Raw genomic sequence first — 15,955 nt, 5'->3', positions numbered from 1 at the left:
TAGTCCAACTGAAGGACCAGAAAGACCTACATCCAACTAGAGTAGATCCATTCAGTCAACCACTAAATTAGTTTGTACATATGTATACTAAGGCACATCCCATTGAGTCAATGGTTCAGTCAATGGTTCAAGCTGGAGCTTGGATTAAGGCCAAATTCCCTAGACCTGAAGGATCAATCCTTTCCACATGGTCCAACAACCAATGTGTTCAACATGAAGACCATGTTCCACATTCCACCATTGCCAGAGGTCCACCTGGCCAAGAAGGGAGACAAGACTGTCTTGGTTGCAGCTCCCAGAGTCTCACAAAAGCAGCCCATAGAGATGGGGACAAATAAAACTTTTTCTTTAATCCAACAAGGCCTTCTGGTTCTTGCCTGGAAGGTCACTGGGACACCTTCTCCATAGAAAATGTTGAACGTTTTAACCATTGCTTACCCGGCGACCTTTTGAGCCTCTGACTCCTGGAGGGCCACGGATTCCAGCAGGACCCTAGAAGGCGACACAAAAACACGCCTGAAGAAGGTTTCAGAGAAATGCATCAGACACGTTTGCATGTTTTAGAAAACTCTCTTGGCCAGTATTGTCATGACATTTGTCCCTCCTCTTTCCTTTCCTCTTTGCTAAGTGATAAATTGGACCTGCAATCTCTCAATCCACAGCTCACATAGTCAACTATCAACAAGATAGATGCAATGTTAACTGGAAGACCATTTCATTTCCATTTAAATAACATTTATAAAGATCTAATAGGAGCAGTAGGAGATCTTCTGACCATTGCCAGGAAAAGAGACCATTACCTACCGGTGGTCCTGGAGGACCTGGTTCGCCCATTCCACCTGGTATTCCCGGATGACCCTATGGAACAAAGAAGATGTATGAAATCTTGAAAAAGTGCAGCAGTTCCTTGACCATTTGTAATTTAGCCACCGCAGTGTGGTTGCATAGTGACAAGCCTGTGTATATGTGGAAAACTAGGGAGGACACAGGACTGAGTTTGCAGGACCTGAGAAGAGACATCTTGGAGAGCCAACACCATAAAAACAAGTCACCTGTCAACTTATGGAAACCCCATGAATTTCACAGGGTTTTCCTAGACAAGGACTACCCAGAGGTGGTTTTGCCAGTTTCTTCCTCTGAAATAGACCCAACAGCACCTGGTATACACTGGTGGCCTCCCATCCAAGGACTAAACAGGGCTGGCCCTTTTTAGTTTCCAAGATCCGATGGGATCTGGTGCTTTTAGGGTATTTTGGGCCTGTTGTTGTTGTTGTTGTTGTTGTTGTTGTTGTTGTTGTTGCGTGCCTTCAAGTTGTTTCCAATTTATGGAGACCCTATCCTGGGTTTTTCTTGGCAATTTTCTTCAGAGGGGGTTCGCCATTGCCAACCTCTGAGGCTGAGAGAGTGTGACATGCTTAAGGTCACCAGTGGGTTTCATGGCAGAATCAAATCCTGATCTGTAGAGTCATAATCCAACACTCAAACCACACTAACTCTCATTTTGGCCTACAGGCATTTCAATAGTTGATGACTTTAAATAGTGTGCCACCTTTGCTGTGATGCAGCCTGCAAAGGCTTGCTTGGCAAATTGAGGAGGGAACCTTTCTTTCTTTCTTTTTCCTCAAGCTTGTAAAAATACCATTGAGGATTCTGGGTGGTCGGCACACTTAATCCCACGCTCAGGCACATGAGTGCTAAGATACTATAACTTGGCCGAGGTCAAGCACCCTCCTTGACCCCAAAGGATGGGGGGCAAACAAAGAATGCAAGGCTCAGGTCACTGCGGGGGAATGCAAAACCCAGAGGTGGCACTGAAGGCAAAGGAGAGAGATTGAAAGAGAAAGAAAGAAAGGAGGGCTCTTGTGTTCTGGGGAGAGAAGGAGGGAGAGAATGCAGACTTACTCCTTACCATCGACCCCTTGGCGCCTGGTGGTCCTGGAAGTCCGACCATCCCTCGGTCCCCCTAAAAGAGATTATGGAACAAAGAAGCCAGAGTGAGTAGCTTTGGATAACAAAACAATATGGAAAAGTGAGGCAGAGGAGGACTAAACAAGAGGGAGAGGACTCTCAAGGCAAGAGCGCTGCCTTGCAAAGTGTGTGGATTTTCCTCGTTACTTAAGAGTTTATCACACAAAAGAGATTGGGAGTTTATCCCATGAATATCCTGGAAAAAACGCATAATTATGCGAAACCATTTCACACGATGTCACACAAAACCCGCCATTGAAGTGGCCACAAAGAAGCATTAATGCACATCTTTTTACTTTCGGGATTTCAGAGACAATGCATTTCCAACATCACTTTATTTGTGCAATTGCATTTTCACATAGTTGCACAGATGCTAAATTGTCTTCACTTTCCTGGGCAAATTTGCATCTATTCACATCTATTCACCCTCCCACAGCCATCCGAAACCATGCAAAGCAAGCAGATGGCAACACATCCAACAATGCCCATTCCTGCTGATTTCTGCTGGTACTCTAATAAAAAACACAAACCCTTTTTCTGCAGAGTTTAAGGAGTTGGGCAGGGAGGAGGCAAAAACCCAAACTCCTGAGTGTGGCTGGATCACAATCTATTTGATTGGAATTAGGAGTATTTCAATTCAGTGGTTTCCAAAGTCTGGCCTTCCAGGTGTTTTAGACTTCAGCTCCCAGAATCTGGGACCACTGGCTGAGGCTCATGGGTGCTGAAGTCCAAAACACCTGAGTGATTTGAGTTCGAGATTTGTCCTTTAAATCCGCATGTGTTACATCTAAACTTTAGGAATGAGTGGCAACTGATGGTGACCCAAAGCAAAAAGAAATTGAACTCATGGAGGGGTGTCTCGGCCTAAGAGCCATCATTTCCTCCAAATCTGGAGCCAGCGCTTCAAAACTGCATGCTGAATTTCCATTTCATTTTAATCCTGAGATTTATTCAAGGTAATTTAGTGCTTCTTGAAAAAAAACCTATCCAAAAGACCTCAAGTCTCCTTCAGAGTTGTGCAAACTGGATCAGTTTGCACACCATACTTACCTTCTCCCCGACTATTCCAGGTTCCCCCACTGGACCAATGAAGCCCATCAGACCCTGAAGAGAAAAAGGAATCAAGAGAGAGAGAAAAACAAAAGCAGAATTGATTTTCTGGTTTATTTACTTCAAGCAACAAACACAAAAGGACTTCTCCTTGCTTGGCAAATTAACCCGAAGCGTCCTTTTGCAAAGTGTCCAGACCTTCTTACTGGCTACCAGCAAAGACACAATTGCTCCCAGACCTTTGCAAGCCAGCCAGCTGGTCCAGCCTCTGAAACCACAGTTGGGACTTTGAAGCCTGTGAGAGCCACAGCGCACACATTACACACATACACACACACACACACACACACACACACACACAAGAGAAGGAAGCAGTTCCAGACCATGCCACAGCCAGAAGGCACAGAGGAAAAAAGGCTCGGCTTATAGGTTCCCTCTACTTTATGTTCCTTCGGTTGCATCTCTGCTATTTTGGCTCAGGGTCCGAGAGACATAGATTCTACCCACAACTTATCTTGAATTTTGGCAGATGATTTTGGACCATCTCTACCCCTGACCCTATTTAACAAGGTTGCTGCAAGTGTAAAATAAATAGCCAGAGGCATAGAAATGTATTTATGCTTAATATTTTATTGCACACATCAGTAAAAAATGGCCACTTCCCTGTCTTCCAGCAACGATGCTGATTTCCAACAAAGCCAGCAGTGTTTCAAAGTAATGCAGGATGCTGTATCCCTATACCCTTCTATTTATTTATTTTTATGGGCGATTCTATTTCCAAAGCTCGATGGGACGCTTTAAAACGAAGCACAATGCTGGCCAACAATATTGCAACGGCAGAGATGGCAGAGGCAAGAGAGAAAAAGGGGGAAGAAAGGCATATTGACTTGTCAAAGGGTACTACATTCCTTTTTTCTAATGACCTAATTGGTAAGGAAATGGAAACATTTTCCACACAGTGATATTTCTAGACAGACGCAGAGTAAAAATAATACGGTCTGGCTTTCCTAGGCTTGGACCCGTGGCGATCGGCAAAGGCCAGCTGTGTTTTCTTAAGGACAAATCAGGGACCTACGTTTCTTGCTCAGAGCAAAAGTTCTGGAGCAGCTTGAAAACGCAACCATCCCAAACACCATTTCATATTCCATGGGATCCTATGTTCAAGCAGGGATGGTGTTTTATGGCTAGGCTACTATGCAAGTCCACTTCCATGCATATCGTCCAACATTTCACAGCTGGAAACCAGGACGCAAACAACATTCTTGCAAATTCTTGCAAAGGGTTCCTCCTAAATTCTCTCAACCAAGATTTTCCTGAAGGATAATCCATGCAGTGTCCCAACATGGGCAAGTCACACTCTCTCAGCCTCAGGGGAAGGCACCGGCAAACCTCTTCGGAACAAATCTTGCCAAGACAAACCCACGATAGGTTCACCTTAGGGTCACCATAAGTCAGAAATGACTTGAAGGCATGAAGTGAAGGGTTTTGAGAGTCCATTTGCACACAGGACTAGACTAGGCTGTTTTACAAAACGTGAAAGGCAATAAAACATGAGTGGTGCCACTGAGCAAAGGCTGCCAGGACAAGCCACAGCCAGTCTTGCCAAAGCCACTGCAGGCTATTTCGTGTGGTCAGCGTGGGAACGTGATGACCATGTCGGAGGCCCTGAGGTTACCCAGCCCTTGGTCAAGTCTGATGGTTTCAGAAGTGCATGAAGAGATTGTCTTTCAGCCTCAGCCCTGTTGGTCAGAAAGTGTGTTGCACGCCTTCAAGTCATTTCAGACTTACGGCATTTTGTTTGGCAAGATTTCTTCAGAGGTGTTGTGCCATTGCCTTTCCCTGAGGCTGAGAGAGTGTGACTTGCCCATGTTGGGATACTGCATGGGATTACCCTCCAACAAATGTTAGGGCAATGAATGCTAAATGGCCGTTGTGGGAGTTTTGTATATGCAGACACTTCATTAATTCATTTGGGCACACTGGCATCAAAAAACATTTGCATTCTTGGCAGCCCAGCCGTGCATCAATGCAACCTGGATTTGCCAGGAAATACTCTGACCTACCTCTTTTATTTCAAGAGGAGAAGGAAACCACAGCTTTTGGCCTTATTTAATTCATCTCTTGGCCCTTCCTAGCATGGATTCTGAGGACAGCGCCCTGCAAGAATGGGATTTTTGCAGGCCCTTGCCATGTTTTTCTTGCAAACATTGCCTTTTGGTGGGTTTATTTTTGCAATGCATCACTCCAGCAACAATTTGTTGGGAGAAAGTGGCACACAAGGACACAGGATAAATACAGCATAGAACATAAGGAAGAGGAAGGGACTCTTAAGAAAGGGCATTTTGGAAGGTTTTAAAACAGATTTTTTGAACTGAGGAGCTACAGTGGAAATTCTGATGCACTGGCATGTTCTGCTTCTGATTATTTAGCATTGGCTAAATGAGATTTTCAAACAGTCAAACAGGCAATGCCATAGAACAGCACTAATGTTTAAAGTCAATTTATATTAAAAACAGCTTCTGGAGATGTAACTAATGGTATACAGTGCCAACAGAATGAATTGCATTTCCCAGTCTATAGAAAAGACCCCTTATTCAGATTTATGTGGTACTACTGGCCTTTCAGTATTTCCAGTTCTTCTTTAATGCTTCTAGGTAACTTTATGCATCACTTTGTGCTGCATTATGTAGTCTTTATACAATTTGCTATTCGGGCACAAGGTTTTAAATCCAAAAAGCAGTGACAACCTAAGACACCCGCAGTTATGCCCATCAAAACTATCTTGAGCAAACAGTCTAGCGCTAGAAAAGATATGCGACAATAAGCATTGCATATAAGAGACACAATGGTGAGCAAAAAGATATAGAAGGTATTTACCTGTTCACCAACTTTTCCTGGTCGACCTGCATTCCCTGGTTCACCCTGAATGAAGAAAGAGAGAAGTACCAGAGTATTCTTACAACTTCCCATTAACAGAGCACTTGATCTCTCTCTCTCCCTCCCTCTCTCTCTCTCTCTCTATATATATATATATATATATATAATTAACCCCCCCCTCTCTCTCTCAAACACACACACATTCATACCTGTTCTCATTCATATTTTGGAAACCAAATGAATTCTCACGAGTGCATTTTCCCCCCAAATGGAAGCATTTTTGTACACATTCGCCCTTTGACTTAGTGTATGTTAGTGCATTTTTCAATTCTTCTTATGGAGGTTTCTAACCAGAGGTTGGGTGTGCATCTTTGAAGATTGCTTTAGTAATGTAATGTATTCCTGCATGGCAGGGGGTTGGACTGGAATAGATGGCCTTTGTGGACCCTTCCAATTCTAAGTTTCTGTGATTCTAGCATCAACAGCAATCACTACCAAGCCAAAACTCTCTCCAGTCTGTTCATGAAGGATTAACCTCAGACAATTCCCTAACAGGCTGCAGAACAATTGTTAACTGGAGCAACTAAATCATCTTCAGCTGCCCATGAGCATTTCCCACGGTTGTTTTATCAAGGTCTCAGCTTTTCCAGACAGTGTTGACGGTGGCCACTTCACCCTTTCAGCCAGATGGGTTTCCTCCATCTCTACTGTCTGTCTGCACAGCGTAACTAATGCTCAAAACAACTCATGCCTTTGCAAAGCTGTGGTGGACATGTGCCAAGGGAACATGGCTCATCCTGGTGTCTCCCATGCATTTGCCATGGTGAAAGGAACGTGCTCTTCTCTGTAAAACTTTGAGTTTTGATTGCATGGGATGGGAAAATCTGACAAGCTCAATTTCTTTGAGGCTCCTGTTCTTCCACTTGTTGTTGTTGTGTGCAAGTCATTTCCACCTTATGGCAATGCTACAACAAACCCACCACCGGCTGCAACAGCCAACCTGATGTCGCTTGGGCACACGTTCCCTGGTTTTTCACCTGAGAAAAGTTAGGAGTAGTATATATGCAGGACCTATCCAGGTTTAACTTATAGAAGCCTTGAAGAGGAGGAGAAACTGATGCAAGCCATAAGCAAGCAGGGAAAAGTGCAAGAGACACAGAAGCTTCGACCGTGGAAAAAGTCTCCAATTAGCACAGCCTCCTCCGTGGGATTTCTGGCATGGAGAAGGGCCAGGAAAAAGTCTTGGGGCAACAGCCACTGAGTTTCCTCAGATGTCTTGTAACGCAATTGCACAGCAAGGCTGACTTTGGTTAGATTAAAGAGTTATATTTTATTTCTAGGAAAAGGTGGGAGGAGGTAGGAGAAGACAAGCCATGCCCTGGGACTCTTCTGCGGGCAATTAAGACAGAAATGGAGAGGAGGCCAAGCAGGGACATTTCTGGATGAGGACACAAAGAGAAGTTCATAGAAGGAAGGAAAGAACGAAGGAAGGGATTAAGGGAAGGAGAAGAGGAAGGAGGGAGGGAGGGAGGGAAGGAAGGAAGGAAGGAAGGAAGGAAGGAAGGAAGGAAGGAAGGAAAGAGAAGGAGAAGGAAGGAAGAGGAAAGAAGGAAGGGGAAAAAGTGAAGGAGGCAGGGAGGAGAAGCAAGGAAGGAAGGAAGAAAGGAAAGAAACTGTGGAGATTTCAAAAAAAGAGTGTACTGTTTAATAATACAACACTGTGGTTTCCAAAAAATATGCACCATCATTCTTTCTGCCACAGAAACCACAGTGAGTTGGAATTTCCAGAATGGAAAGCAAGAAAAATGAGCAAAGATTGTTAGCAGAGAAGAGAGGGGACCTCTGAGTGTTAAAAATGAAGCCATGGGGTTGGCTGGAGCTTCCCCCTCTTTTCGAGTTGTAACAAGGTTCCTTCTCGTTTACCTTTAAGCCATCAGGACCTGGTTTTCCCGGAAATCCCTTCCTGCCAAGCGGACCCTGGAAAAGAGACACGTAAGTTCAGAATAACCTTGTCACGTGGTGGAAAACCAGAGGAAGTGAATAGAGAAAGTAGGGGAATGAGTTAAAACAAAGTTGTTCTGCCAAGAGTGGAACGGTCATAGTTGCCTCAACTTGAAAATATGGGATTCAAGATGGCGGTGCCATTGGGGAGGCAATAGAGAACGCTTTGGGAAATCTTTCAAAACCGCTCCATGTGAGGTCAAGGGTTTGGGGGAAAGATCCAAGACCCAACATCCGTCACAAATTTTACCTTGCAACCCAATTTGATCAAATATTGGGGAAACCCAGCTGGAGAAATCCCAACTCACTGATCAGAAGTATAGAAATATAAAATGCTTAAAGGAAAGAGGGAGGCTCAAACTTACTTGGTGTAGTGGGGAAGGAAAAGCACTCTGTGCACGTTCAAAGTGCTCTTCTTCCTTACTACTGTATATTCTGAGCTCAAAGCAGTTTTGGGTGACCTGCCACAATGGGCCCTGACTCATAATAGGTCCAGATCAGATAAACAAAGGAAGGAAGGAAGGAAGGAAGGAAGGAAGTCCCCTATACACATGTACTTAATTGAAACAACCACAATTTCCATCCCGATTCTTACCTCTGCCCCTGGAATGCCAGGTGGTCCCACTGGCCCTTCATCACCCTACAAGGGCACACAAAATTGTTAAGTCATTACAAATACTCTCAATAAAGAATTCAAATAATTCTTGAGAGGCAGTGTTTTCATATGGAGAACCTTTGGAGAGCCCAGTTTCATATGGAGAGCCCAATCGTTGGACTTTTGTGGGTCTTTCAGGCCATGTGGCCATGTTCTAGAAGAGTTTATTCCTGGCATTTCACCAGCATCTGTGGCAGGCATCTTCAGATGCTGGCAAAATGTCAGAAACAAACTCTTCTAGATCATGGCCACCTAGCCCGTAAACCCCACAAAAATCTATGGATGATGGCCATGAAAGCCTTCGACGTCACATGTTGTTGGACTGTAACTCCCAGCAGCCCTATCCAATGCTGGGAACTTATGGCAGCTGAAGTCCAGTAACATCTGGAGGGCCACAGTTGCCTAGCCATGAAACACAAATCCCATCCCAGCTCAAAAAATTCTGCGAAATGAAAAAGACTTGTTTGAAGCTCGACTAGAAAAATAAGGTTTTAGTTTCTGATGTTGGCATCCCTACCTCTTGCCCGGGTCGTCCTGGGGGGCCAGGTACCCCTCGTGCCCCTGGTTTTCCCTGCAAAGAGATGAGAAAAGAGAAAGGCTCAGAGAAGAAAGCGGCACAACAACTATGGAGGGCCCATTGAAACAAAGAGTGGAAGCTGCTTGCCAGCGCGTGCTGCCATGGGACCGTGTCCAAAATCAATTTTGTTGAAGAAATGGATGGGGTTTGGAAGGGGGGGGGGGACTCTTGGAGAGGAAAAGAAAATCTACTCCAGCTCTTGGAGGCATCTCAACACAAACAAGTCCTAAAAACCAGAGCTTTGGCCAGAAGTATCTACAGGGATCTCCAGGATTTTCTCCCTCTCCATCTCTTTCTTTTCTTTTTCTCCATTCTTTGGTTCTTTTGTTTTCGTTGGCTCTCACCAACTCAGCACAAAGTCTGGTTTTTCCAGCGTCGCTCACCTTAATGCCTTCGGGGCCATTTAGTCCTGGTGGGCCAATGTCTCCCGGAAAGCCCTAGAAAGTGTCAAGACAGAGAAGATGTCAAGCGACAACGTTCCCAAAGTCAGACTTTTCATACGCCAGGCCTTTGGAGAGCCCCATTGCTGGTGGCTTGCACCAAACCATCTGAAGGTAGTTTTTGAGAGGTTGCGTATTTCCTTTTCCCCTTAAACTGTCAGGTTTTCATTAGCATCAAAGTTCAGCTTCAAGACAATGTTAATCCCATACTAAGTGAGGATCTCAAATCCAAACTGAATCAATAGTACATTGGACTCAAATGTTGCTGACCTGAGATATGCCCAAAACTGAAGATAAGTGAAGACCATCTCAGGTGCAAATGGAGGCTGAGACCCAAACTGAGCCAGGATTAATTCAAACCCATTAAACTCAATTTGAGCCAAGATTTATTCAAGTCCCACAGGCCCAAGACTATTTTTGGTCCAAACTGAAATAAACTTTTCCCCCTCCAGTCCATAGCCCTCCCTTGTCCATTCAGTTTTATGGTGGCTTCACATAACACTCTCCTTCACGCTTGACTCTCCCTTGTGTTCCTGCCACTTCTTTGGACTTTTATTTTTCTTACCAAAGAAGACCCATTCTACAATTCTATGATTTGGGAAGAAAACAAAGGAATGACTGCACAGTGTTTTCTCACTGTTACCATAACTGTCTGGAAAGATTGAGAGGTTCAGGTCCAATGTGAGCCAATACTACTTTGGTCCTAAATTGGGTCTGGAGTCTAAACACAGCTGAGACTGAATTGGATCCAAGTTCAGCAAAGAATAATTCAGACCCAAATGGAGTCTCAGACCCAAAAGGACTTGGACCCCAAATGAGCCCTGCAGAAAAGGTGACCAGATGTTCTCTTTTTCTGGGGCCTGTCCTCCATTTCAACCTTCTTTCTGTCCAGGAGAAATTCCAAAACATCCTCCATTTTGAGCAAGACAAATAAGCATGGATTTCTATTTCTATGAGTGTTTATAGCTTTGATTTGGCCATTGCCTACATTTTTCTTGAATGCCCTACATTTTGCAGTCTGGTCACCCTACCCACAGACCCAAACTGAGTTGTGAAAAAGTTCTTCAGACCCCAATCAAACCAAGATTGTTTGGGGAGGCTGAGAAGTTTCCAGAGGCAACAGAGAGGACCACATGTGACCTATTGGCTTCTGATCTAAATGCTTTTGCAACTTAGGTGGGTTGAGAAGATAAGACTTAATGGAAATCAAAAGACGTAGGCACACAGCGGCAGGCTAGGAGGCATACCCAGATATAAGGGGCATGAAAGGTGCATTAAACCTGCTTTGTGTCACTCCACGCTCGCAATTCCTGTTCCTCTAAGCCAGAGATGTTCTTGTGTCAGCAAATATTTCCTTGCTGCTCATAAGAAGGCCCCTGTTCAATCTGCCTTGAATTTTGAGTCAGCGTCATTCTCTCAAAGAAATAAATCAAGAGATTGCCGAGCTCGACAAAAGGGAAATGGGACTTGGCGTGACCGAAAGGAAAGGTGACGACACGCTCATTAGACAGAGGGGGGCGGCTTGACGTGGAACGCCAACGTTTTTCCGCCCACCCGCCATTCAGCTACGGAAACAAAGAAAGCCATAGTCCGGTCCAAGGTTAACAAAGAAGAAAGATTACTAAGCGATACAACTCAACGGAGAGCTGTTCCAGACCCAGCAAAATGCCAGAAGGCTGATGAAAAGGTGCTGTCAGCCAATCTTTGCAAGCCATTCTCCAAATACTGTATACATTGTCCGTTTTTTTAAAGAATGTAAGATGAGCATTACTGGATCGGACCCAATGGCTCTAAACCAGTGATTCCCAAACTTTTGTCCTCCAAGTGTTTTGGACTTCAACTCCCAGAAACCCCATCTTGGCCAACAGTCAGAAATTCTGAGAGCTGAAGCCCAAAGCATTTGAAAGACCAAAGTTTGGGAAACGTTGCTCTAAACCTTTAGACTTCTAGATCTTTGGAACTTCATATTCCCAGGTACCCAAACCAGAACGGTCAGTGGTGAAGGATTTGGGGAGGTGAAGTCCAAAACATTTGTGCCATACCCTTCAACTGTTCTGATTTGGCAGAGACCAAATTAATCCTCCTGTCCCACTTTCTTAACTGCTTTTGAAATATTTTGGAGGGTTCTAGCTCCAAATTTCCACTTCATTGCTACTTCCCATGCTTGCAATTGGTCCATTCTTCCCACATTTTGATAGGAAAAGTTGAATTCCAAAATATTGCATGCTTGTAAAGTCTTATTAAAGGGGAAATGTCAAAAAGGTGGCAACCCTACATCTTAGGCAAGTCATTTGAGATGTTTGCTAAACTAAACTTCCCCTTTTAACCTTTATTTGGGAAAGGATGGTCTTCAGAAAAAAAACATGCTGGAATTTTCTGAATGAACCATTATTTTTCCAAGCAGGTTTTTTTTTACTCTGCAGGTAATACAGAAAGGCCATCTTGGGGGAGAAAGGGACTTTAAAACAACCCAAGCAGTGTTGCATGCAGAACGTACCTCTGGTCCAGGCGGTCCTGGAATCCCAACAGCACCTTTGTCGCCGACATTGCCCTGCAGAAAACCAAATAAACCAAAAGAAACATGAGATGGCCCTTTAACACCAAGAATGTCATCCTGTCCATGGCTTGCATTATTACTTCAGGCCGCAAGTGGGATTCCCTGGACTGTAATAAGCTCCACAGAAAAATGGAGATTTACTTTTCTACCTGCAAGGATATCTTCTTCTTTTCCCACGAGCAGATTTGTTATATGAGCCCCAACTTGCTATCTGTAGTTAAATGGCTCAGGTCGAACTTGACTGGCTCATAGAGAAGGACAATGTGGTGTAGTGTCTATTATCGTGGGCTATTATTTTTCCGCAAGCTTTATCTCAAATTTCCTCAAACAGGATGCAATGTCCTTCTGACAGAGGTCTTTATAAAGCAGAAAGAGGAAGCCAGTTACTTACAGAAGGACCTGGTTTTCCCCGAGCTCCTGGCATCCCAGGCAAACCTTGGCTACCCTGAAAGACAGGACAGAAGTGGTCAGAGGACAGATGGAGTGGACATCTGGAGGCTAATCCTGGAGAGAGAAAAGTGGAAACTAATTCTAGGTGCATCCACATTATAAAATTTTAGCACTCTCATCCCATGGCCATGGCTCCATCCTATGAAATTCTGAGACTTTCAGTTGCACATCATAAGCAGTTCAGGACTTTGGAGAGTTCCTCAGAAGTTTAGCCTAGAACCTGGAATGGATTCAACAGCCCACCAACATGGAAGTCGCCGTGATGTGGTCCAGATTGGCACCAATTCAAAAGCAAGATCCCACTGATTTGTATCGCAGGAAAGGCCAATACCTTAGTGACACTGAATAAATGCAACTTACTTACAAGAAATGCAAGAAGAAATGCAACCTAACACCTTATTAACTCTTTGTTTTACCTAGAAGGAAGGCTGTGTTGCCCAGATAATGGGAAGGTCCTATTATCACATTGACTAGGAATGGATCAGTAGTTCAACATCGGTATAAGTCAGCTTTGGGTGCCACTTTGTTTGGTTGTATCCCATGGTGGACTAACACATCACATCATCCCAGGCCATGAGTGATGGGAGTTGTAGTCCAAACACATCTGGAATATTTCATCTTGGAGATACAAACAGATTGATTGATTCTGAAGGTCTTCTATGAGGCAGTTTGGGAGAAACTGCACCTCCTACAAATGGATTGCACCACAAACATTCACTACAACCTAGCAGCATCAAGCTAGACCAGTAGAGAAGAAAAGAGTGGAATGAGGGCTTCGAAAATTACTTTAATCACAACTCCAAGAATCTTTCTGCCAGCATGGTTGTAGTACCCAAAGGTAACTTTTCCAAGTGCTGTGTTTTGCTATTTTCCACTTCTTGGGGGTATTTTTGTGGTGGGTACCTTCACTAGAAAGTGGTTGAATGAAAAAACACCTTGGGGTGCCTTCCAACTCAATGATTCTTGAAATAATTGAGAAAATGCACCCAAAGGAAGTGGGGCTCAGAGTAAGGATTTCCTCCAGGGAAAGGAAAACCCTGGGCAGCACTGAGCTATGGACCAATCTTTATACCAACACAAAAGAGATCTTTAAGAAATAACGTACCTTGTCTCCTTGGAATCCGGCGTCTCCTGGAATACCCGGCACTCCCTGCTCACCCTGAATACACATCACCAAACAAAGTTACAACAGGCATCCTCTGAAGGGCAAAACCTACACCCAAATTCATGGAATTTATTCAGTTTGACTGCACAGGGGAAATGCCAATGTTTTTCAGCGGTGGTGAAGACAAAACTGGTGGCAAAAGATCAGAACAGGGTTTCTGAGTGAGACAGGGCAATTGGTTTTCCCCCAAAACACAAGTAAACCAACGGGTGGAAGAGAATACCAACCTCTGTGCATGTGTCTTGTGTGCCTTCAAGAGGTTTCTGACTTATGGCGACCCTAAGATGAACCTATCATGGGGTTTTCTTGGCAATATTCGTTCCTTCCCCTGAAGCTTAAAGCTTGTGACTTGTCCAAGGTCACCCAATGGGTTTCATGGCCAAGCTGAAAATCGAACCCTGGTCTCCAGAGTTGTAGTTCAACACTCAAACCACTACCTACAATGCTTTCTCCGTGTATTTTGGACTTCAGCTCCCAGAAGGCCCATACAATCTTGCAATTCTGGGAGGCAAGGCACAAAACAACTGGAGGCCCAGAGTTTGGGAACCATTGCTCTACAACAACCCAAAAAAGATATGTATGGGCATAAGGAGGGCTTGTATTTGCATGTGTCATTTACAGCATGCCAACCATTGCTTATTATTTAAGTCACAAAATGCATAGATCAGACTGTTAATTTCACCGACGTTGCTAAAAATGGGTTCACGTGCCTGGTATTTATATGCTGCTGTCCACTGTATTTTGCTATTTTTATGCATTTAATCCGTATGCTATTATTTCTTGAATAGCTCACATGGGCACAGAGGGGACCCTGTTTCTGGAATGACTCCAAGGCCACCAAACACCTCGATCGGGGCTTGCCTATAAGATGCCCATTCTAAGATGCCAGGCTCGATCTAACAGGAGTTTCCCTTGGGCATGGCTAGCTGCAATGTGAGGAAGATGCACACAAAGGGGAGATTGCCTGCCTGCAAATCTCAGCACAGACACACCGAAGGCAAAGCAATGCAGCCTTCCGACAGGAGGAGAGAGGCGTCAGCCTGTGCCAAGCAGGATGTGGGATGCCCTGAAAACCCAGAATTCCTTCTCTCTCTCTCTCTCTCTCTCTTTCTTTCTTAGACCTTTGCAATTCAGCAAGAAGCAGCAGATGGATTAAGTTAGGTCCCGCAGAGCTGTTCTCATCTGATTCGAGTTAATAATTCAGAAAGAGTTGCCGATTCCTTGCAAGCAGAGAGAGAGAGAGGAGAGTCAGATCACCATGCCATCGCTCCCACTGAACCAAAGGCAAGGCACTTGGCTGCCTCTGGAGGTGAACAAGATGGCGCCATCCTGTACATTGCAATCCCATTCCTTGCATCTGGAGGCATTCAACCATACAAACATTAGGGGTACCTCCTCTTCTCAGAAACCAACAAGGGATAGTCTTTGAGACAGAGATAATCAATATGTCCTGGCCACACAGAGCTTGGAAAGGTTATTTATTTGGACTTCATCTCCCAGAATCCACTGAAAAATGGGGAGCTGTAGTCCAAAAAAGTAAATTTTCTAAGCTCTGTTCTTAAAGGCGGGGAAATCACAGAAAACGGAAAAGGTTTAATAGGAGCAAAGACTGGGAAAGGAGTGGAAGAAGAGAAAATAACGGAGACAGCGACGTGAGTATGGCACACGGTGTGAAGAAAATGGGAATCGCATGCAAAGAAATAACAACAGTGCAATAAGGGAATATTCAGATCACCTTATCACCTTTCAGTCCGTGTTCTCCAGGATTTCCCATCAGTCCCTAGATTTAAAAAAGAGGGAGAGAGAAAGAGAGAAAGAAACCAGTGTCATATTCTTTCCAGCTACAATAAATAACCTCTAGCTGTACAATAGGAAGGGAGGTAGAAACAGGAAATTTTCTAAATCCAAGGAGGATCCTTCTTAACTATCCAAAGAAGGGGCCGATTTATGCTGGGAATGTATGGCACAAGGGCATGAATTAGATTTAGATATAGATATAGGTAGGTGTGTGTGTGTGTGTGTGTGTGTGTGTGTGTGTGTGTGTGTGTTGCATGCCCTTGTGCCATGGAAGATCTATCTCCTCCATCTCTGTCTCTTTTGAGGATCAGTAGCTCTTCCTCATCCCTCTGAGAACGGAGGTGAGGCTGGGGATTTTAACTAGTGATGCCAGTTTCATGCCAAGTATGTGCTCTCTACCATTGAGCTGCAAGCCTAG

General features: G+C 44.4%; 1 protein-coding gene across 1 annotated transcript in view; it reads right to left on the bottom strand.

Annotated features, from left to right (window-relative positions):
* The window catches only part of LOC149308000 (uncharacterized), an 85,251-nt gene that overhangs the window by 34,815 nt on the left and 34,481 nt on the right, over positions 1 to 15,955 (bottom strand). The window contains exons 13-25 of the mRNA XM_089536841.1: positions 15,476 to 15,520; positions 13,681 to 13,734; positions 12,517 to 12,570; positions 12,066 to 12,119; positions 9,512 to 9,565; positions 9,069 to 9,122; positions 8,492 to 8,536; positions 7,819 to 7,872; positions 5,896 to 5,940; positions 3,019 to 3,072; positions 1,910 to 1,963; positions 805 to 858; positions 439 to 492 (exon numbers count right to left, since the gene is read on the bottom strand). Of these exons, the coding sequence (XP_089392967.1) occupies positions 439 to 492; positions 805 to 858; positions 1,910 to 1,963; positions 3,019 to 3,072; positions 5,896 to 5,940; positions 7,819 to 7,872; positions 8,492 to 8,536; positions 9,069 to 9,122; positions 9,512 to 9,565; positions 12,066 to 12,119; positions 12,517 to 12,570; positions 13,681 to 13,734; positions 15,476 to 15,520 (675 nt within the window). The remainder of the gene's footprint in view (positions 1 to 438; positions 493 to 804; positions 859 to 1,909; positions 1,964 to 3,018; positions 3,073 to 5,895; positions 5,941 to 7,818; positions 7,873 to 8,491; positions 8,537 to 9,068; positions 9,123 to 9,511; positions 9,566 to 12,065; positions 12,120 to 12,516; positions 12,571 to 13,680; positions 13,735 to 15,475; positions 15,521 to 15,955) is intronic.

Source organism: Sceloporus occidentalis, unplaced genomic scaffold, assembly GCF_023333645.1.
Source record: "Sceloporus occidentalis isolate IW3139 unplaced genomic scaffold, rSceOcc1.0.p SCAF_8, whole genome shotgun sequence".
Taxonomy (NCBI): domain Eukaryota; kingdom Metazoa; phylum Chordata; class Lepidosauria; order Squamata; family Phrynosomatidae; genus Sceloporus; species Sceloporus occidentalis.
Note: the sequence above shows the minus strand (reverse complement) of the source record. Positions and strands in the feature narration are given on the sequence as shown.